Source organism: Physeter macrocephalus, chromosome 20 (assembly GCF_002837175.3).
Source record: "Physeter macrocephalus isolate SW-GA chromosome 20, ASM283717v5, whole genome shotgun sequence".
NCBI lineage: Eukaryota > Metazoa > Chordata > Mammalia > Artiodactyla > Physeteridae > Physeter > Physeter macrocephalus.
Genome location: NC_041233.1, coordinates 95043438 through 95063979, shown reverse-complemented (window position 1 = coordinate 95063979; position 20542 = coordinate 95043438). Strand labels below are relative to the sequence as shown.

At 36.9% G+C, this 20542-nt stretch overlaps 1 protein-coding gene across 6 annotated transcripts in view; it reads left to right on the top strand.

The window, feature by feature from the left end:
* The window catches only part of NRG1 (neuregulin 1), a 1065472-nt gene that overhangs the window by 913109 nt on the left and 131821 nt on the right, over positions 1-20542 (top strand). For all 6 annotated transcript variants that reach the window (XM_024131433.1, XM_024131436.1, XM_024131434.1 and 3 more), the window contains exons 4-5: positions 2722-2772; positions 5025-5075. In XM_024131433.1, coding sequence (XP_023987201.1) covers positions 2722-2772; positions 5025-5075 — 102 coding nt within the window. The remainder of the gene's footprint in view (positions 1-2721; positions 2773-5024; positions 5076-20542) is intronic.

Here is a 20542-nt window from a genome sequence, read left to right as displayed (position 1 = left end):
GATATTTAAATTCACACAGACATATGTATGCTTGTATTTGTTTATGTGTATTTTGCTAAATAGTTATGTTTAGTATATTGTGCTCATGATGAAATCTCAAACAAGCCATGCATACATAATAATTAGAAAAATTCCTTTCCAGAAGGTGTTATTTGTCAGACACTGCCACTTTTTCTTGAGAACAGATCCAGTTTATTAAAAAAGCACTCGAACTTTACAAATATACTAATGTTCCATGTTTCCTTGCCTATGCAGCATAAATTGCTCAGCTGTATTCAATTCTTGATGATTCTAAATCCCTATTAATTTGCAGTAATGAAGGGGGTATCCTTTATAAATTAACAAATTTAATATACCAAATTACTAAGGGGAAAGATGTGTTGCATAAATAAACATCAAGGAGATTTCAGGACTTGATAATTTTTTTAAAATCTGTAATTGTAACAAAATTATTTTCAATCACCCTTATAACAAAAGGTTGTTTTCTCAATCTATGAATTCTACCCAAAACACATAAAAATGTTTGCTGAGTGGTTTTAATCAAAAAGATTAACTTTTCTTATTAGCAAGATTCTTTTAGTATAGAAGTATACAAGTTCTGAGCTTGTTTTACACCCCCAAGATAATTCAAAAGTTTTTTATTTGAACGATAATCATTAAAGATATTTTTAAGGTCTCCAGGATGAACTCTAATTTTAGAAAGGGAGGTTATTTTAAGTTGTCTACATGTAGATACATTTTTGTACTAACCTCCTGTTCTGGTATTTTTATGTATCATTCAATGAAACAAGGAAATGTTATGGTTAACCTTTCTTCCCATTGAGATCTTTTATGCTGAAGATAGAATAGCTCTGATTCTGGGGTTTTTGTTTTGTTCTGTTTATTTTTTGGAAGGTCACAGGGGACTACTTAGTTTGTCAAAAATCAATGTAAAAAGAGTCTTGATACTCATACCAAGATGGGGATTTTTGCCCCGTTCTTATGACCCTGAGCTTCTTACTTCAGTCTGGCTGTTGTGTCATTGATGAGTCCCGTGAACAGAATGAGAAAGCATCTCTCCCAATGTGGGTACTTGCTTGGAAACTTGGATCTTCTTCTAGCTACTCATAGAGAAAGACAAATGCTGTGAATCTTTGATAGAAATGTTTCTATCTGTTTAAATTTTCCCCGAAGAAAAACCGTATCATTTTCTACAGCCCATAAGATGAAAGCTAGTTGTAGCCACTTCAGAAACAGTACGCCATAGCATCAACTCAGAATATCCTCTTTAATGCTTGTGAAAGTCCCAAGGACATCATACACCCTCACATGCTGATTCTTTTCACTGTATCCCATTTTTAGTGGGTGTAAGAGCCGATGTAGGTACTGGTGGCTTGATAATAATCTTGCACCGTGAATGGTTTGTCTTCCTAATGCTTCATTAGAGAGGACCATCCATATTTAAATTGCATGAGAAAAAACACAAACTGGTCTTACTAAAGATATATTTCTGATGTTTATATATACTCATATTTTAGCTGATGCTTATTCTTAAACATCCTGCTGAACCTCACATGCCATTTTTTTTCCAATTCCACTAAACCATTTATCCCTAGAGCCTCTCAGCTTGAAGAAATATTGCCACTTAAATTAATTCATCTTACCTACTAGACTAGTTCTATCATGGAAGCCCTAAGTGGTCATAACTATATTTAAAGATGATTATACTGATCATGAACATTTCCAACTCCATGATTAACAGGCTATTAATTCCAACATAAAATGATAATATATGACATACTTAGGATTTTAGTAGGATCTAGTAACTTTCGTAATATATATATATCACAACAGATTCAACTTCTCTTTTTGTCCTGGTTAATAAATAGTAAATCATTTGACAATAATTACACACACAGTGAAAGTTGAATAATATCCACCATTGCATCCCTACGTCCAATAAACCTATGCCTCACTGAAAACATTAGATTCTAATGAACTGAAGCCCTTTTCGGAAGGACTGGATGAATACAGAACTAGACAATGTATTCATCCTTTATTCCCTCATAAAGGCAGTAAGAAAACAAGTCAAAGTTTGAACAGTACCATCACAATTCCCATGATAATGGTGCATCAGGAAGCGTACAGGTTAATTCTGCATTTCCTTGGGTTGGGAGCTGCCTACTTGCTCTGTGCCCAGCTCTGAGTAGCTGAAATGATAAGACACCCATCTTGATTACCACTGGCAATTTTATGTAGCGTTTGATACCAGAACTTGATGTTTTTCATCAATCCCAACTAGAAACATGACTTGCTTTTGGTTTGGACAGAAATGTAATTCTCCAAAGATCTAATATTTTAAAATTTTGACCACAGTGTTGATCTTCCAGCTTTGATTTTTCTTGGTTCTGCCGTTTCTGTCTTCCTTTCTGAAGAGGAGCCCCCAGCCTCTTTGCTATATATTCTTCTTCACTGACCCCAGTGGGGGCAGGGAATTCTTCCTAATTATTCTGTCACAGCCCATCTCATGCTCTTTGCCCAAGAAAGAAGAACTACTTATCTCGATAGTCTTTTTTTTTTTGCGTTTCTCGCTCTCTGTATGGATGAGGCCTGGGCTTTCATCATCCCCTTGCAGTACTTTCTTCCTTTACACACATTTTTTATTAGAAGGAAGGCTGTGGAACTGGCTCCCAGCCTCCTGACTGTACATCATAATGTCCTATCACCTTTTCTTTTTTGCAGAGATCGTCACTGGCACGCCAGCCTCAACTGAGACAGCGTATGTGTCTTCAGGTAAGGAAAATAAGCTCGTCAAGTTTTACTAACCAGAACGACAGGCATCACAGCTGGCTGTTCCTTCTACTAATCAGAACCCCTTCTGCATCCACATTTCGGCTGCTCTTGTTTTCTGCTCCAGTATTTTTCTCCGGCTCAGTCTGCCTTTTTGGATTTGGATTTTACTTAAAGGAGTCCAGTTCTTGCTGTGTGTCTGAACTTGGACCCAAGAGGCATGCATGAGAAAAAGAAACCTAGATACAACTTAGGGACGTTAGACCAGGAAAGGAGACATCTGGGTTGTAACTTCAGTTTTTATATCTTTCCAGGTGCTTCTCTTAGCTGTCTCTGCCCTCATTCATCCATCAGAGTTTATTCCTGGATAATGTATCGGTGTCTGACCTCTGACCTTTGGGCTCTTAATGATCAGTTGTGGGTCACTAAACTTGAACAAAAACACTGTTATAGGCCCGACTTTTTAAAATGCTGTTGCTTTTTTTGTTTGTTTTTTGGGGTTTTTTTGGTTTGTTTTTGTTTGTTTGTCACTTGCCTATAATATTTGCTGATAGCAATTGTGGTCTGAGCATATATTTGCTACTTAAAACCCAACTCTACTAAACACATGTATAACCCTAATTTGTTGATTTCTCCACTAGCTGTGAATGTAATTCATCTACTGTGAATTTAATTTTTTTTCTTACTTTTTCTTAACCTCTGCAGTTCTATAGTTAACAGAACCTTAGAATATTTTAAAATAAACATTTAGTTGGGAACAAGTTTTTGGAGACCTAGATTCAGAACTCACTTCAGAGGTTTGATGATAACTTGTTTTTCGCATGATACTTCACAGTTTACAAAGATTTTTACGTCTCATTTGGTAATCACGACAGATTTGTGAAACAAGGCAGTATTTTTCTTCATTTTACAGATCAGAAAACTGAAGCAGTAGAAATGTTGAGTCATGTATCTCAGCAAGTGGGAGAGCAGATACTTCAAGCTCAGTATTCTTTTCATTACCCCATAGTTAATGCTTTGGCTTCATTGATTTTTTTTTTTTTTTCATTATGGCCTCTACCTTGTTGAAGCTCTTGGAGGCCATGTGATCTAACACAGCCATTTTCTAGCTTACCTTCCCCAGTTTAGCCTCTTCCCTTCAAAGCCATTGTACAAAATCATAAAAACTAACTTTCTCTATGTCCTAGACCTCTTTGGCCGTATTGAGGGCATATTTATTTGTCATTACTAAGATGTAAGTATGTGTGTTGTAAGGTGGAATGATTCTGGAGTTTAAGAGAATCTTACTTTTCTGAGTAATAGAAAGAGAATAAAAGAGAGAGAAGGGAGAGAGGGAGAAAAAAAGAAAAAATCTGTAGTTTCTGAATTTCCTCACCTTTCACTCTGGCATTTCTTTAATGTAAGGACTTCATTATCTGACCCCAGTAGATGCTGTTACAAACCTGAGCTTTTAAATTCATGGGGTGCTTGCCTTGGGAATTTGGAGTGACTGTAACTATTACTTTCTGATATGACTTGAATCTTTATAACTTTCTGGTTGCTGAATTTCTGGTTGCAAAGAATCCTTCTTTGATACTGAGTTGTTCTTATTTCTTACTCATAAAAACCCTTAGGTCCCATGCTTTTTTTCTGCGTGAGGTATGTTTTATGCTCTGCTTTACTTAAGTACTGGTTTTCCTTCCTTTATCCTTGCTACCTAAGAGAGTCATGGTACATCCCCAATGATTGTATTATGTATTTATTTAGCACGTTTTATTCAATCCTGAAGTAATTGCTCTAGTGGACTTGCATGGACTTTAGTCAGCACCATGTTTGGCCAAGATGTTTATGCAGAGCAGCTCGCCTGAAAATATTGTCATTCTTCTTCTCTTTTTTTTTTTGCGGTACGCGGGCCTCTCACTGCTGTGGCCTCTCCCGTTGCGGAGCACAGGCTCCAGAACGCACAGGCTCAGCGGCCATGGCTCACGGGCCCAGCCGCTCCGCGGCATGTGGGATCTTCCCGGACCGGGGCACGAACCCGCGTCCCCTGCATCGGCAGGCGCACTCTCAACCACTGCGCCACCAGGGAAGCCCTCCTTTGTGGTCTTTGAATATTGCATATATCTTCCTTTGACTTTGAGATGCTTTCAGCTTTTCTGTTGCACCATTTTCTAGGCCTCTTTTTCTAGATGATACCCAAGGCTGGCAAAATTTCTAATTTAAGAATCCAAGTGGCATGACTCAATAAAGCTTCATTCCACTTTTATGTTTTATAGAGTCTCCCATTAGAATATCAGTATCAACAGAAGGAGCAAATACTTCTTCATGTAAGTATATTTATATATTCTGTTCACTAGTTTTTAACTCAAGACAATTATCTGCTTCCAAAGATTATGTTCGTGCCTCTCCCCTGCCCTTATTGAGGGATGGGGTATCAAGTTTGGGAACAGGATGGTATTTGCTGTTTGAAATAGAAATTACCTCCTGCTATGGTTGGGGTCGACCAGATATCCCCTCCCCCTTAGCTACATATGGATATTAAAAGATACCACATATGTAGTAGTTTTAGGATAATGTAATGTCTTCAAATATTGGAAAATAGCCACGTAGCCTCTGAGGCCTAGTTCTGGGTGAGCAATAGAGAACATTGTGGGTTGTTTTCTGTTTCTTTTCTTTTTTTTTTTAAGTGTGTCTTGATGCCTTCAGCAACTGCCTAAGGCATGATACCCAGCTGTTTGGGGCCTCTATTCCAAAGCACCTCAGTTCTCATACAAAGTCTGCTGTGATGGAGTAAGGAAACTATACATAGATGCCCTCAATTCAAATTCTATAGCAAATGACTAATTATGAAAATGTTTGAAAGCAAGTCCTTAGGCAAGATCTCAGATTAGTTTTCCTGTGTTTAATGTGAAATGTGCTTTGTGTTTATGGAGGTCTACAACTGTTAGATTGGCGCTTTGTGCCGTGTCAGGGGAACTTAAGAAGTTAGCAAGGACTAGTAAAAATAGTTTTGATACTGATAAATTGTGAATAGCGTAGAATTAAATTTGGATATGCAACAGGGGAATTTATCAGGCCTTGAAAATAAAACTTATAACTCCAGTCTTTCTCTCCCTGATTTTAGCTGTTTATTTAAAACTCATTCTCAGTTTGATAAGCTCTTCAATACATAGATGTTCCCAATTATTCTGTTCCAGCCTGGAGAGTGTGTTTAATGAACAATTTCCTTTGGCTATCAGCATGGTAGAAAATACTTGAAAAGAAAGTATTTACTTTTGGCAACTTCAGTAGTTTTCCCAGTCTGTTTAAATAACCAGTTTGGTTCTAAAACCATTCCCTTTGGGTTGGTGGTACCCAGGCTGTAACGAAACAAGGTGCACATATATTTTATTGCATGAAGGATGATGTTTTGGCTATACTTTAGCTAGATAAAGCATCGTTTAACTGCACTGCTGGCAACAATCTAGTAAGATCAACAGGAAATGAAATGCTAGGACTAGATTGGCTTCCCCTAAGGGCACTCATTACATACTCCAAAATGATAATCCCTTCTGGGGAGTTTGGATATTTGTTATTTAATTCTACTTACAAAAAGATTAGTGTAATTATGTAGATTTTAGCTAACCAGCATTGAGGAATCATGATGAGCTTTGTTTTCTATTTTTGAGTGTTTATTATATAAAAGCAAATACTAGGGTTTTCTTTCTGGCCTTTTGTCTGGGAATAATTTCTCCCCTGCATGATTCATTGAAGAAAGTTATTGAAACTCTTGTAATTGGAACCCTTCATGCTATCATTAATGGGGCAATGGAGGCGATCCTTAAGCATATCCGAGTAGTTTGGGAATGGAAGAAATACTTAGGGAACTGAAATGAATCTCTCCGTTTACATTTCTATTCACTGCAATACTACTGTTGAGAGAGAAATAATTTTGAAATCTGAGTCTGATTTCTAACTCTCAGCAGAATTAGTTCCTTATATTTGGTAAAGATTTAAAAGTAAGAACGAAGGCTTTGTGTACCTTTATGTAGAAATATTTCAGCGTACCATATGTCACTCCCCACTCATGGTGAGCTCTCAGTAAATACTGCTGAATTGATTAATGAATACTTTTTATTTTTTCTCTACGGTTGAATTCTATTTGTGATAACTTAAGAGCACAGCTTTGTTTTGTCCCAGAAGTAAGTAAACATGTAATAAAAGAGACACAACTTCTATAATTCCTGCGCCAAATCGTAATTGGAAGAGGAAGAAAAATTCAGGAAATAAGCAATCATCCCCTTGTACACCACTGACGGATTCATGCCCTCACCTTCCCAGTGATCCAGGAGATGAAATTTAATCATGTCCCTGAAAGAGTGATATACTTCATGCATGGAGTGCGCATGGCATCAATTTTGATAACTTCACTCACATATTACTACAAGAGACTTGAAAAACGTTTTTCTCCACCAACTCATAGTATAGGGTACAATACAATATTTGCCTCCATTTATAAAGCTTTGGTTTATTTATTTACCCTGTTTTCCACGGAAATAAGATATTTAAATAGACTCTATGATTTGGCCAGTTTTTTTTTAATTAATTTTATTGGAGTATAGTTGCTCTACAATGTTGCGTTAGTATGAATACATTTTTTAATCTCGTGAAAATATACTCTGTCCTTTGGAAATATAAACCAATCGTGGCAGGATCCTAAGTCTGGTCTTGGTGAGAACAGTGAGAGCAGCATGAGGTACTCAGCTCAACCAAAGGCTGCATTCAGGGGAATTCTTTCCTGGAGCAGAGCTGTGACGGAAACACAGCTTAGTAAAGGCTGGAGCTGAAACTTGAGGAGCCAGCAATCGCAATAAACTGGACTTAAAAATTCAAAATATATAAAAGAGTCAAAGGCCTTGGATAAGTTCACACGGGTCAGAAATAATCAGCCCTGAATAGGTTTCTTTTCACTGTGTTTCAGCCAGGAAGGCGACGTGTAAATCCCTGTATGTGAAAAGCAACCTGTGCTATTACAATGTAATCATGTCTCTGTGGCCTCCATTCTTTGAACTGTTGACTTTGGTGTTTTTTGTAAAGTAAATTTTGAAAACCCTTTCTGAAGTAGTATGGATTCAGCAAACCTGTTGTGTATTAGAATGATTTGGTGTGCTTTGGGGGTCGGTGTTAAAAAAGGGTGAGGGAGCCTTATTACTTTTCAGTTCTTTCGGTACAGATGTGCACACCTTTATAGGGAAACGTCCCCTTAACTGCCAGTGCTGGTTCTGAGAACATCTCACCTCTGGGTAAATCTTGGGAGGGTTTATCAGTGGTAGTTCATGTTCATGGCCCTGCTCAGAACCCTGTCTGGTATGCCAGGTGTCTTCTGAGGTATCCTTCCCTGATCACTGCAGCCCTTCAAGTTCTCCTTTTCTCCTCTGTAACTCATATTGCAGTAGAAAAAAAAAAAACGAAAAGAAGAAAATTAAAATTGCCTACCTACCTGTCCAAAATACTATTGCTAGTATTTTAGTATATTTTCTTCGAATCAGTATTCTTCCTTCTGGCTTTTTACTTCTCCACCTTCTATCTATTTAATGTACCATAAGTGTTTTTCCCATGTCATGAAATGCTAGTCAGAAATTTTGAAAAATATTTTTCTAATCTAAAATTTTTTTAATAATTTTTTTTAAATCACTGTAACGATTCAGAAATTCTTGACTGGAGATTTTAAGAGATTTATGTTTCATATACAAATGCTGTATCATTTTTGCCCTCTTTCTATTTATTTTTCCTAGCATTTTATAAATATTGGTGAAATAACAAAGTTACTAATCCTTCCCTTTGTAAGGCAAATTTTAACTACTTCCTTTTTGAATTTGGGAATTTGCATTATACTTTCACTCTTTGTAGAGTTGTTAATTTATAAATTTTTTTAAAGTTTCTTATATAATCTGGTAAAGATTAGCATTATTTTCCTTTATTTTACTCTTTTGTAAATGAGGCATCTGTGACTTAAAACATATAAATAATTTGCTAAATGAGTGTCCTATTACACGTAAATGACAGGTTGTAGAAAAGAACTTGAAATTTATAAAACAGTCAGTAAGACTGTCTTGTTCCTCCTTTACACAGCATCAGCAAAAAAGTAAAGGGATTGTTTAGAACAAACAAACCTTAATGATTTCTGTCTGAATTGCCAGCTGCTGGTGACCCCATTTTGCAGACAATTTTGTCAAATGCTCTAAAAAATATAATTGTTTTACCAACCACTTTACTGAATTAAGCCCCATCCATTCCAATTTAATATAAAAATGAGACAAACAAAAATGGAAAGTCTAATGAATAGTAATAGGAAAGAAAATAAAGAGAAGTGTCTGGAAAACAGTCTTAAATAATTGAAATATATGTTTCAAATAATAATAGTAGTAATAGCAAATCTTTATTGAAGGCTCACTTTGTGCCAGGCACTGAGCAAGGTGATTTACATGGATGCTGATTCATGGTTCCCCAAAAACCGTCTTCCATTTTTCAAATGATGAAACTGATGTATTTTGTCTAAAGTCCCACAAGCAGGATTCAAACCCAGGCAGTACGCTAGCCTGCTGTAATGCATGAGGTTTTGTTGCCTCAAAACAAAAAAAGCCTTTAATATGAAAAGGAATGGGATTCTGTGAATGGGCAGAAAAGTAGTCTCTGATACAAAGTGGATTGGGTGTATGTGTGGCAGATTAAGGTCAGTGCATTGCTTTGAACCAGCTGAGCCCATATAATCTTTATGTTACCCATCAAAGCGTGACAGGTGGTGAGGGGGAATGAAAAGAACACAGACGTCAGATGGACTCATGTCCTCAAGTCTAAATACTAGTGCTGTTAATTACTGTGTATTCTTAGGCAATTTATTTAATGTCCTTAAGACTCAGTTTCTGTCTGTATAACCTTGTTTATCTCAAACTATATTGAGAAGCCTAATATGAGAAAATGAATGTGAATCATATAGCACAGGCTTGCTTTAGATGCTCTCCTCTATAGACGGAAGAGAGCCAGTACCTGAAAAATGTGTGTGTCTTTGAAGAAAATGGAAATCAAGGGAGTCCTACCATTTTATTTGAACAACATAAGAAAATATCCTTATTGTTGGAGGAGGAAAGGAGTTGATGATTTTCAGTCTAAATGGTGGTGCTGAAAGTTGTATGCCAGGAGATCACTGTCTTTTCCAAAATATTATATATTCTCAGCTAAGACTGCATTTGAAAGGAACTTATCCAAGACGTCCTCTTTGAAATTTCTGAATGAAATGAACAATTCAATCTTTAATTTGGCACCTAAAAGAGCTAGCTGAAGGAAAAAAATGTCTTTTGTCTGCAGAGACATTTGTTATAATCAGATACAGCATGTTCCCTTGGGAATAGCACTGTGCTATGTGTTGATTAGATTGGACCAGGTCTGCTGGTCCACTGGTGAAGTTCAGAGTTACGGTTCTTACTTCCATCCTCAGCTGTAACTGACTGACCTACTCTAAATGTAGACAGAACTGCCCAGACCTTTCCTAAAGGACTTTCAGCTGGAAAAATGGCATTCCTATTTCAGATCTTTATTGGTGGCAAAATATGAACTCTATTCCTGTCACTGTTAGACAGCTACTTCTAATTGAAGGCAAATTGTGTTTCCAGATTTCTGTAAACACGGTCTTCTCAAGGGTGTGGTGGCTCTGTCTCTTGTGGAGAATGACAAACAAATTGCCATGCATCCTATAGCAATAAAAGAAAAATTTTAAGTGGAGATTGCCCAACTGGTATTACTTCCATTTTCCTGCTTGCCTAGAGAGTTAGTTACAGATTTTTAGGACAATACACTGACTTGGAGCAAGAGTAGGGGCTTGTATGTCACAGTCATTCATATTCTCACCTTCATGCTTAGTTCACTCATTTTGTATGTGAATGTGTCTTACATTTTCCTTTACAGTACTCGCTGCAACTGTAATATAATTCTTCAGTTCTGCCTTTCTAAAGGCATTCAGTGTCTGTCATTGCATTCCACTACTTGATAAGAGAAAACTTTTGATCAAGCTTATAACTAAATCATCCTTAACCTTTTGTATTCAGTTGAAATTAACCTTTTCCAAAATTATTCTCTTGACCCAGACAAATATGTGTGTGTGTTATGTATATATAAACAACTGATATTTGTATCCTACTGTATATTTTACAGGGTATATTTTCATATATTGAGTCATTTATTCACACAATAATTCTGTGACCTAGACTTCATCCCATTTGTCAGTTGAGGGATGTGAGACTCAGAAATTTCTGACATGTCCAAATTCAAAAACTACATACATAGGTGGTAGAACAGAAATTTAAGCCTGAATCTTCTGATTTCAATCATATTTTTTTTTAAATTACAAAGTCTTAACAGGATCCATGCAGCTAGCTTGAGCTTCCTTTTTTTTTTTTTAGTGGTTTAAGTTTTTTAAAATTTTTATTGGGGTATAGTTGATTTACAATGTCATGTCAGTTTCAGGTGTACAGCAAAGTGAATCTGTTATACATATACATATATCCACTCTTTTTTAGATTTTTTTCCCATACAGGCCATTACAGAGTATTGAGTAGTATTGAGTGCTATACAGTAGGTCCTTATTAGTTATCTATTTTATATATAGCAGTGTGTATGTGTCAATCCCAATCTTCCAATTTATCCCTCCCCCCCTTACCCCTTGGTAACCATAAGTTTATTTTCTACATCTGTAACTCTATTTCCGTTTTGTAGATGAGTTCATTTGTACCGTTTTTTTAGATTCCACATATAAGCAATATCATGTGATGTTTGTCTTTCTCTTCCTGACTTACTTCACTCAGTATGACAATCTCTAGGTCCATCCGTGCAGCTTGAGCTTCTTAAAAAAAAGAAAGAAAGAAAGAAGAGGGCTTCTTTAAAAAAAAAAAAAAAAAAGGCATCAAAATGGAGTCCCGGTGTATAATCACGTTTATACCAGTTATCTCAAAGTCAGCTTTTAAGTGAAATAATATACTCTCCACAGTCTACAAGGTGTAATGAAATGGACAGGAGAACCCTTAGTTAATAGCAACAAAATTCAAAGGTTTAATACTCTAAAAGGAGCAGAAAACGGTCTAGAATCATTTCAGTGACTTGCTCTTTGGCTTTGTTAGTTTGAGAATTTATCTATTTCAAAACATGCTATTTACAGAGGTGGGAATAATCTTAGAGCCATTGTGCTAATAGGCATCAGATCTTCAACAAACAGGGAAATCTTCCTCAGTGGTAGTTGATGTTTGGGGTAGAGGCATGACCTTATTCCAGGCTGATTACTATTTAACCTATTACATAATACTGTAAATCCTAGATATTATTTGTATGATAGCTAAACTCAGTAGTAGAAAATTATGAGCCCTAGAGCAATTATTTCTCTGTATTTTATTCTTTTGGGGGCTTTTTACTGGAATATTCCCTTTAACATTAAAAAACATCTTCCATCTTTTTGTATATCAGCTGCGAGAGGGAAGGACTTCTTTATTTTTCTTGTTTTTAGAGAAGTATTAAAACTACGGTAAGTGTTTTTAATCATTAGGAATAGAGTGATGTGGATTATATATACAAAATATAAAAATTTTTTAAATGTTGAAGAGATTAGAGACAGAGAGACATACACAAAGAACGCATCTGGGAAAACAGAGCCAGCGGGATTTTGATAAATTTACTTACCAAAATAAATGATGAACTTGGTGGATTTCTTCATTCTTCATTTTTTTTTCAAGTTATCTAGGGATCTGAGAAATAGGAAGATGGGAATAGAGGCCCATCTATTATTAAAAGACCCTGGATGCTATAGGAAACAGGCCCCCCCCGTCACCCCTCAAAAGGAAGGAATAAGGTAGAGGAACAACATGGTTAAGCAGTAAAATAAGAAATATGGATGGTGATCCAATTAGGAGTTTCTCAACTGCAGGTGATAGAAATTCAACTCCAAAGAAATTAAATACAAAGGGAGTATATTGGCTCATAAAACTAGCCCAGTTTGATCCAGAAGCTCACATGATATATATAATACGATGATTTCGTAGTCTGTATGCTTTGCTTCTCTACAAATGCTAGCTTTGTTCGTAGTGGGTTTCCTCTGTCTGATAGGGGGATAGCTGCTGGTATCTTGAAGCCTCTATCCCCTTGGCTCATAATCTAAAAAGAAGAGAAAGTCCACTCCTTATCCAAACAACAAATTTTTAGGAAGAATCTGATTGGCTCTGCTTGCATCATATGCTTACCCCTAAAATAATTTTGCATCCAGGGAGACAAATGACTCCAGCTGGGCAGGGACTGGGACTGATCTCCACCGCTGTGTGTGTTTGGGTCAGTGAGGCAGCTGGGCTCAAACCCCATGGGAACTGCATGGTGTGGGTTCATTACAGAGAGGAGGGTTCTGCACCTAAACAGGGGGAAAGGGCTAGACAGGCAAAACCAACACAGTCCTCTAGAGCTGATGAGCAGACAGCTTTAAAAGAATCAGGAAACAGGGCTCACAGAGAATTGGAAAGTTAAAAATAGATGTCATTGAAAAAGTATTTAATTGGGCAGACACAAAATTCAAGCAAATTTACCATTGTAAAGAAAATAATGAGTTAGAAAACTGAAGACAATCAAGATATCATTTTTAAAAGACTCTTTGTTAGTACCTGAGCTCACTATCATCATTCTTAGGAATGCCCTCTTTTAATCCAGGAACTTTTTAGGCTCTTCTGAAGAAAGTAGAAAAGAGTAGAAAAATGGGTTACAGTTTTCCAACTAGAATGCATGGGAAGCATTTTCAAATTGGTAAAATGTTCTAACTTTGGAGTTAAAAGTCAAAAAGTACTTGATTCAGGGCTTCCCTAGTGGCACAGTGGTTAAGAATCCGCCTGCCACTGCAGGGGACACGGGTTCGAGCCCTGGTCTGGGAAGATCCCACATGCTGCGGAGCAACTAAGCCTGTGCACCACAACTACTGAGCCTGTGCTCTAGAGCCCGCGAGCCACAACTACTGAGCCCATGCACCACAACTACTGAAGCCCACGTGCCTAGAGCCTGTGCTCCGCAACAAGAGAAGCCACCACAGTGAGAAGCCCGCGCACCGCAATGAAGAGTAGCCCCCGCTCGCCGCAACTAGAGAAAGCCCATGCACAGCAACAAAGACCCAATGCAGCCAAAAATAAATAAATAAAATAAATGTATTTATTTTTTATTTTTTTGCGATACGCGGGCCTCTCACTGTTGTGGCCGCTCCCGTTGCGGAGCACAGGCTCCGGATGCGCAGGCTCAGCGGCCATGGCTCACGGGCCCAGCCGCTCCGCAGCACGTGGGATCTTCCCGGACCGGGGCACGAACCCGTGTCCCCTGCATCGGCAGGCGGACTCTCAACCACTGCGCCACCAGGGAAGCCCAATAAATTTATTTTTTTAAAAAGTACTTAATCCAGACTTTTTTTAAAATCCGTGATTAAGTAGATTTTGAAAAATTACTAGTTTCTTTCATCAAAGCAGTTGCATGTTGATTAGGGTTTTTGGTTGTTTTTTTTTTCCAGTAAGGAAAGGAAAAGAAGCATGCTTAGTCCGTTCCATTTAATATTGCATAGAAAACTCAGCAGGTCTTGTGAAAAGTGTGAGCTTACACTGATTGAGGCTGTATCAATCTCATAGATGTCACCACTAAAACCTAGAGGAAATAATTTCTCCAGTAGTTCATCTGTGAGCATCTCTCACTATTCTCTGTCCTGTTCTTATTATTAACTCCTCTAGCCCACAAGGTGCTTGTGTACTTAATTCATTTCTTTAATAAAGGTGCTGTGTATACATAGGTCAACTAATCATCAAAGAAATGCTGGAATGGCACTTTCCATTTTATCTCTCAATCTATCCGAGGTCAACAAAATCTTAAAAACCAATGATTTCGTAGCCTAAAGCTGTGCTCATCTTCATTCAAGGTCCTAACTAACTCTTATTTAGGAGACTGGGTGTTTACATTGGGTTAGTTCATCAGATATGAGCTATCATGGTGTTTTTTGCTCAGGTATTCCAGAGCCTCTTCTTCAGTGAATAGCAAGCTTTGTAAGACATGACAAGAAGAGAGGGAGAAAGAGAGAAAGAAAGAAAGAGGGAGAGACAGACTGGCTTTGTTAAAGATTGCAGGAACTTTTATTTGTAATGATAAAATATTTTATCAGTCTTTCTTTTAATTTTTAAAAGGAATTTTTGGCTATTAATCTCTCCATTTCAATTGTAAGAATAGTCAGATACATATAGGGATAGGCCAAGTGTCAACTAACGTCAAACAGCAAGTGAGTGGTAAATTTAGGATGAAAACTTTGTGGCCCTGTTTCTGCTATTTGATTCTCAGATCACTGAGGACTTACCCTCTCTTTAATTAAAACAAACAAATAGTTAATAACCCAGGTCCTACTGTGTTCCAGCATAATGCTAGGAATTGTGATGTGTATTTCTTGGAGGGGGAGATGGTTGGGGGAGGTGAATAGAGGATAGTCCTTGGGCTGAAGGAGTTTGCAGTAAAGTTGAAAAGGTTAATTGTTAATTTTGCTCTTTGTGTGTGACGACGCATAATCATAACATAAAGTAGAATTCGGGGGTCAGACTTTTAAATCAAATTATTTTTAAAATAATATTGCTGGGCTTCCCTGGTGGCGCAGTGGTTGAGAGCCCGCCTGCCGATGCAGGGGACACGGGTTCGTGCCCCGGTCTGGGAAGATCCCACGTGCCGCGGAGCGGCTGGGCCCGTGAGGCATGGCCGCTGAGCCTGCGCGTCCGGAGCCTGTGCTCCGCAACGGGAGAGGCCACAACAGTGAGAGGCCCGCGTACCGCAAAAAACAAAAAAACAAAACAAACAATAATATAGCTTAAGATAGAGTATGTTTATCCATTCTGTTGTAGGTGATTTAAAATAAAATATTATTTGGGTAATGATTGCTTTTACTGTTGTCTTTTCTTTAAAGTAGCCAATTGTTGTTTCTGCCTTATATTTAAAGCTTGGTCGTTTTACCAAGAAATCAGAATCTTGACATTTATCCCATTTTAAAAAATGATGGGAATCTATAATTTACCATTAAAAATAGAAGACTAAGATTAAGAGGCATCAGAAATTACATGATACTATGTAGGGTTTTGAAAGTAGTTTGGGGAATTTTTAAAGAATTTAGACATTTAACTGGATATTTTAGAGGAGTGTTACCACAGTGTGATAGACTGAATTACTGTTGATTATCAGAAACTTTTCCATGATACATAGATGGACTTACAAGATATGTTTATATATCCGAGGAGATATTTTTTATTAGGTGACCTGGAAATTTCTATGGAAAGGTTGCAACTTCTTGAAGAATTTTATTTTCATTAGGTAAAATCTGCAAAATTATCCTTCACAATGATTCCTCTCTCAATTTTCTTAAAATTCATTGCTTGAGAACAGTGACTAATTGACAAGAAGCTTCTGCATCATTTGATCAAGTTTTTAACTACCAATTCCCCATATAGGAATGAAGATATGTTAAGAGAAAAATCTGCAGGAGATAAGATATTAAATGTTATTTTATAATGTTCTATACAATTGTTGTCCTGCATTTTAACTCAGAGATCTGTTTCGTCAACCTATAGAAATACATGCCATTCATAATAAGATAACTATGAGAACAGATCATGATTATTTATAATTCTCAGTCTACAGAACTATAAGAAGGAAGTTGCAGCAATTTTTTTTTAATGCTGTAAAATCTAACATGTCCTCCCTCTAATAAAATGTGCTAGGAGCAGCCCACCTTGTCAGACAGGATATCTTTATGATAAAATGTGATATGAAGGGAATATGTCTGAGAAAAAATTAAGTGGCCATAACAGATATTTTACAAAGTTTGTACATTTCCCTTTAGTTGACCCAGATGGATTTTTTCCTCTTCCTTCCTCGTAGAAGCTCCTTAATTTCATGTCTCTAATGCTCCAGAGCAGAAATACATCTTTGTTTAGACTTTCCTCAAATTATCTGTGAAAAAATAAACCATACAAAGAGTCCCTGGGTGTGTTTTAGAATGAACAGATCATGGGGGCAGGAGAATTACCTTGTATGTGCAAATGAAGCTGTGTGAAAGCAAGATAAGCTTCAGGAAAGAAATAGGTGACTCAAGCACACATAGGCAGTTTATTGGAACCTTTAAAAATGTTTTTACATGGCAGGTAAAGGGAACTGAGATTTAAAACTGTTTAGCTTAGTGCAAAAATAGAAATGAAACATCACATCCACTACATATATACACAGAAACTAGTATTATGGTAAAATTTTCTGCTTTTTTTTTTTTTTTTTTTTTTCAAGTTTCTAGAATGTTGGCTGTGACCTTTTGGGTAAAAAGTGCATTCAGAAGTAAATCTAATAGAGGCTTCTGGTGGAGAGAGTCTTCACGAAGAATAGGGTCAGCTATAGTCTCAATAATTTTAGGAATGTCATATTCTCCCACCTTTTTAGAAGAAGTGAAGACGGGTATATTTTAGTAAAAGGATGCTCTGAAATTGTAAAAAAAAAAAAAAAAAAGTCTTTGTCTAATCAAAGAATAAAAGCAAACTCTATGATTTGTTATACCCAGATGTTAGATTATCTTCCAAGGCCCAGCCGTACTCTCTTGGTGATTTCCTAGCTCTTCAAATAACAAACTTGCCACTTAACAATTGTCACAGGTATGTACATCACTTCCCAAACCAGAATATAAGGTCTTGAAGGAAGGAATTTTGGTTCGTGTTTCCATTCCCATAACACACCAATATGCTGGTTCCCAGGAAGTATTTATTAAAGGGATATGAACATTAATAGTGAGATGATTTTTTTAGTTAGATTATCATGATTTCTAAAAGTTGTACATATGTGTAATTATAGGAAAACCACCTAAACCTTCAATCATGAAAAAATGTATTTAAATATTTAAAAATCAAAGTTGAAAAAATTCACATTGGCTTAAATCATATTTATTAGAGCTTTTAACATTTTGAGAAGCATTTCACACTCCATACACTTCTACTTTAAATTTATTTCTGGATTTTATATCTTGAAGGTTTCTTCATTTGATGATAAATACTTGTTTACATGGTGATGTATAAGACTGTGTTTCACCTTAGATGGGATTATTGCAAATTATATGAAAATCTACATATTAACTGGTTGGTCGCTGTTCTCCCTGTGGTGCTGAAGAGTCACCTGTTTGGGAGTAAGGGAATGCCGTGGCGCTAATAAGGTTGATTTTTCTTTTATTCTCATTAAAAAAGTAATAATGAAGTGTAACAATGTCTTTTAATGGGCACCTACCATGTGTCAGGTACTTTCATCTGAGAATAGATATTATTTGTCCCCTTAGATAGATGAGGTAACTGAGAGGCTCAGACAATTCAGTATTTGTCAAGGCTATATAACAAGTTCCATGCCAGCTTCTCTGACCCCATGTCCTGTGTTCTTTATATACACTGATGGTAGAGGGAGAGGGTGAAAGAAAAACCTTCAGAGAGTTCCTCTTTTGACCTCTATCATACGTCTCTAAGGCCATGTGATCATTGCAGCTACTTTTACCACTTGGCTATTTTTATCACTTGGACCAAATCAGTTCTATGAATCAAGGTTCCTGAGCAAGGTACAGAAATATGTATGCCCATTTACCATGATAAAAGGCGTTAAAACTAGCGAGTTTTTGGTAACAAATTATATTTGTTAGGTACTTGCATAATTTAGAAGGAATACCATGAGCCTCCCCTCCTCCACATAAACAGCTATATGCGTTAAATATTAAATATCTGAAACTCAGGTTATTCAAGAAAAGAATAAGCATAAATATATGATACATAGCCTCAACTACTTCATCCTTGATTTTGATGATAATTTTCAGATCAATTTTGAGATGCAGAATAAAAACCATAGCTTTTTGTTTAAATGTCAGATTGATATGGAAGGTTATTTGCTTTTAACAGTTCCTACAGTAAGTTGTGTGTGTGTGTGTGTGTGTGTGTGTGTGTGTTTAGATTGACTTATTTTGTCAGTTTTTAGGGTTTTCCCCCCCAGGCAAGATGGCATTCTCCTCCCCTGCTGCTGTTAACATTTGAAGCAGGCAGCCTTTTGTTGCATTGTGGTGTAAATTCCAAGTTGCTGACCACGATTAAACAGAAAATGAAACTTGAATGGCATTATCTCAAAATCTACTTAAAGTCTTGACAGGTATCTCTGAAGCAATATATCAGTTTTGAACACATGAAGAATAAGAAATTATGGCTTTTTTTTGTGGCAGGTTTCTTTTTCTTTGAAATCAAAGGGGAAAAAAATACTGATTTGTCCAGAATCACTGAAACAGTGATTATGGATTGATAAACAGGGTGGACAGTACAAATACAGAATTAATTCTACCTGCACTTGAAATCTGACACTGTGCACCATACCTATTTTATAGCAATTGTAATTTTCTCATTTGTATACAGATACTAGAGTAACATTAATAAAAAACAATGTATAACTAATTAAAAAGCAAGCACTCAAGAAAGATAAGACACAAAGAATTAATTAGTATTATTCTTTCTGCATTGACTGCAAAAGCTTGGTGATTTGAACTGTGCTTCAGCGGTGAGCTCAGGACTCCCGCCAACCCCCAAGGCTCTTCTTTAACATTTGTTATTACTTAGCTATTTTATTTGGCAGGGATCCCTTCAATCCCATTTTCTAATGCACTGGCAAGCTTCCTGTTGCCAATAGCTTAGAGCCTACTACTGCTAGGGTAAGCGGCATAGCCGAACTTTCTAGGCTGTGCATCCTTATAAATAATGCATTTGGTTTCCTGTAACTACATGAACCCTTAGACTTTGGTAAGCATGTCTCTGTTAGTCAGGGTAAAAGAGTTGGGAGATGAACAGTTGTGGAAATATTTGCAGGCAGTTACTCACTAATTAGAACCTGACTCCATCATAGATGCATTAATCAACTGGATTAAATGCTAAAGGAATGCTTGTGATATTTATAGTAGACATAAACAAGATATATAAAAAATATCTTTGCTGACTAAACTGCCTGCTTAATTTACCATGGAAAGTGCTTGTAATGTTAATCTAGAACCTTTCGAAACTCCATCACCCGTAATTAGATCTAATTTGCTCCTCATTTTAAGAACCTCTTTTAGTTTGCACAGAAATCACTGACTTTTTGGGTGTGTGCACACTTGTCCTTAAGAGCAATAAGGAGATGAGATGTTGGTTAAAGATAATACCTGATGCTTCAGGTATCTTGACGGTATAACACTTTGCTGGATTGGAAATGAAGGAGGGGCAATGCTATGTTAATATGTTAAAAGCAAAGTAAGAAATATACATCATACTTTTAACTTTCACATGTTACTTATAGAATTAAAAATTAATGTTTTATTTTTGAGCATAAGGGATATTAGCACTTAAACAAGGGACACCATTTTTATTATTATTTTTTAACATCTTTATTGGAGTATAATTGCTTTACAATGGTGTGTCAGTTTCTGCTTTACAACAAAGTGAATCAGTTGTACAGATACATATGTTCCCATATCTCTTCCCTCTTGCGTCTCCCTCCCTCCCACCCTCCCTATCCCACCCCTCTAGGTGGTCACAAAGCACCGAGCTGATCTCCCTGTGCTATGCGGCTGCTTCCCACTAGCTATCCACCCTACGTTTGGTAGTGTATATATGTCCATGCCACTCTCTCACTTCATCACAGCTTACCTTCCCCCTCCCCATATCCTCAAGTCCATGCTCTAGTAGGTCTGTGTTTTATTCCC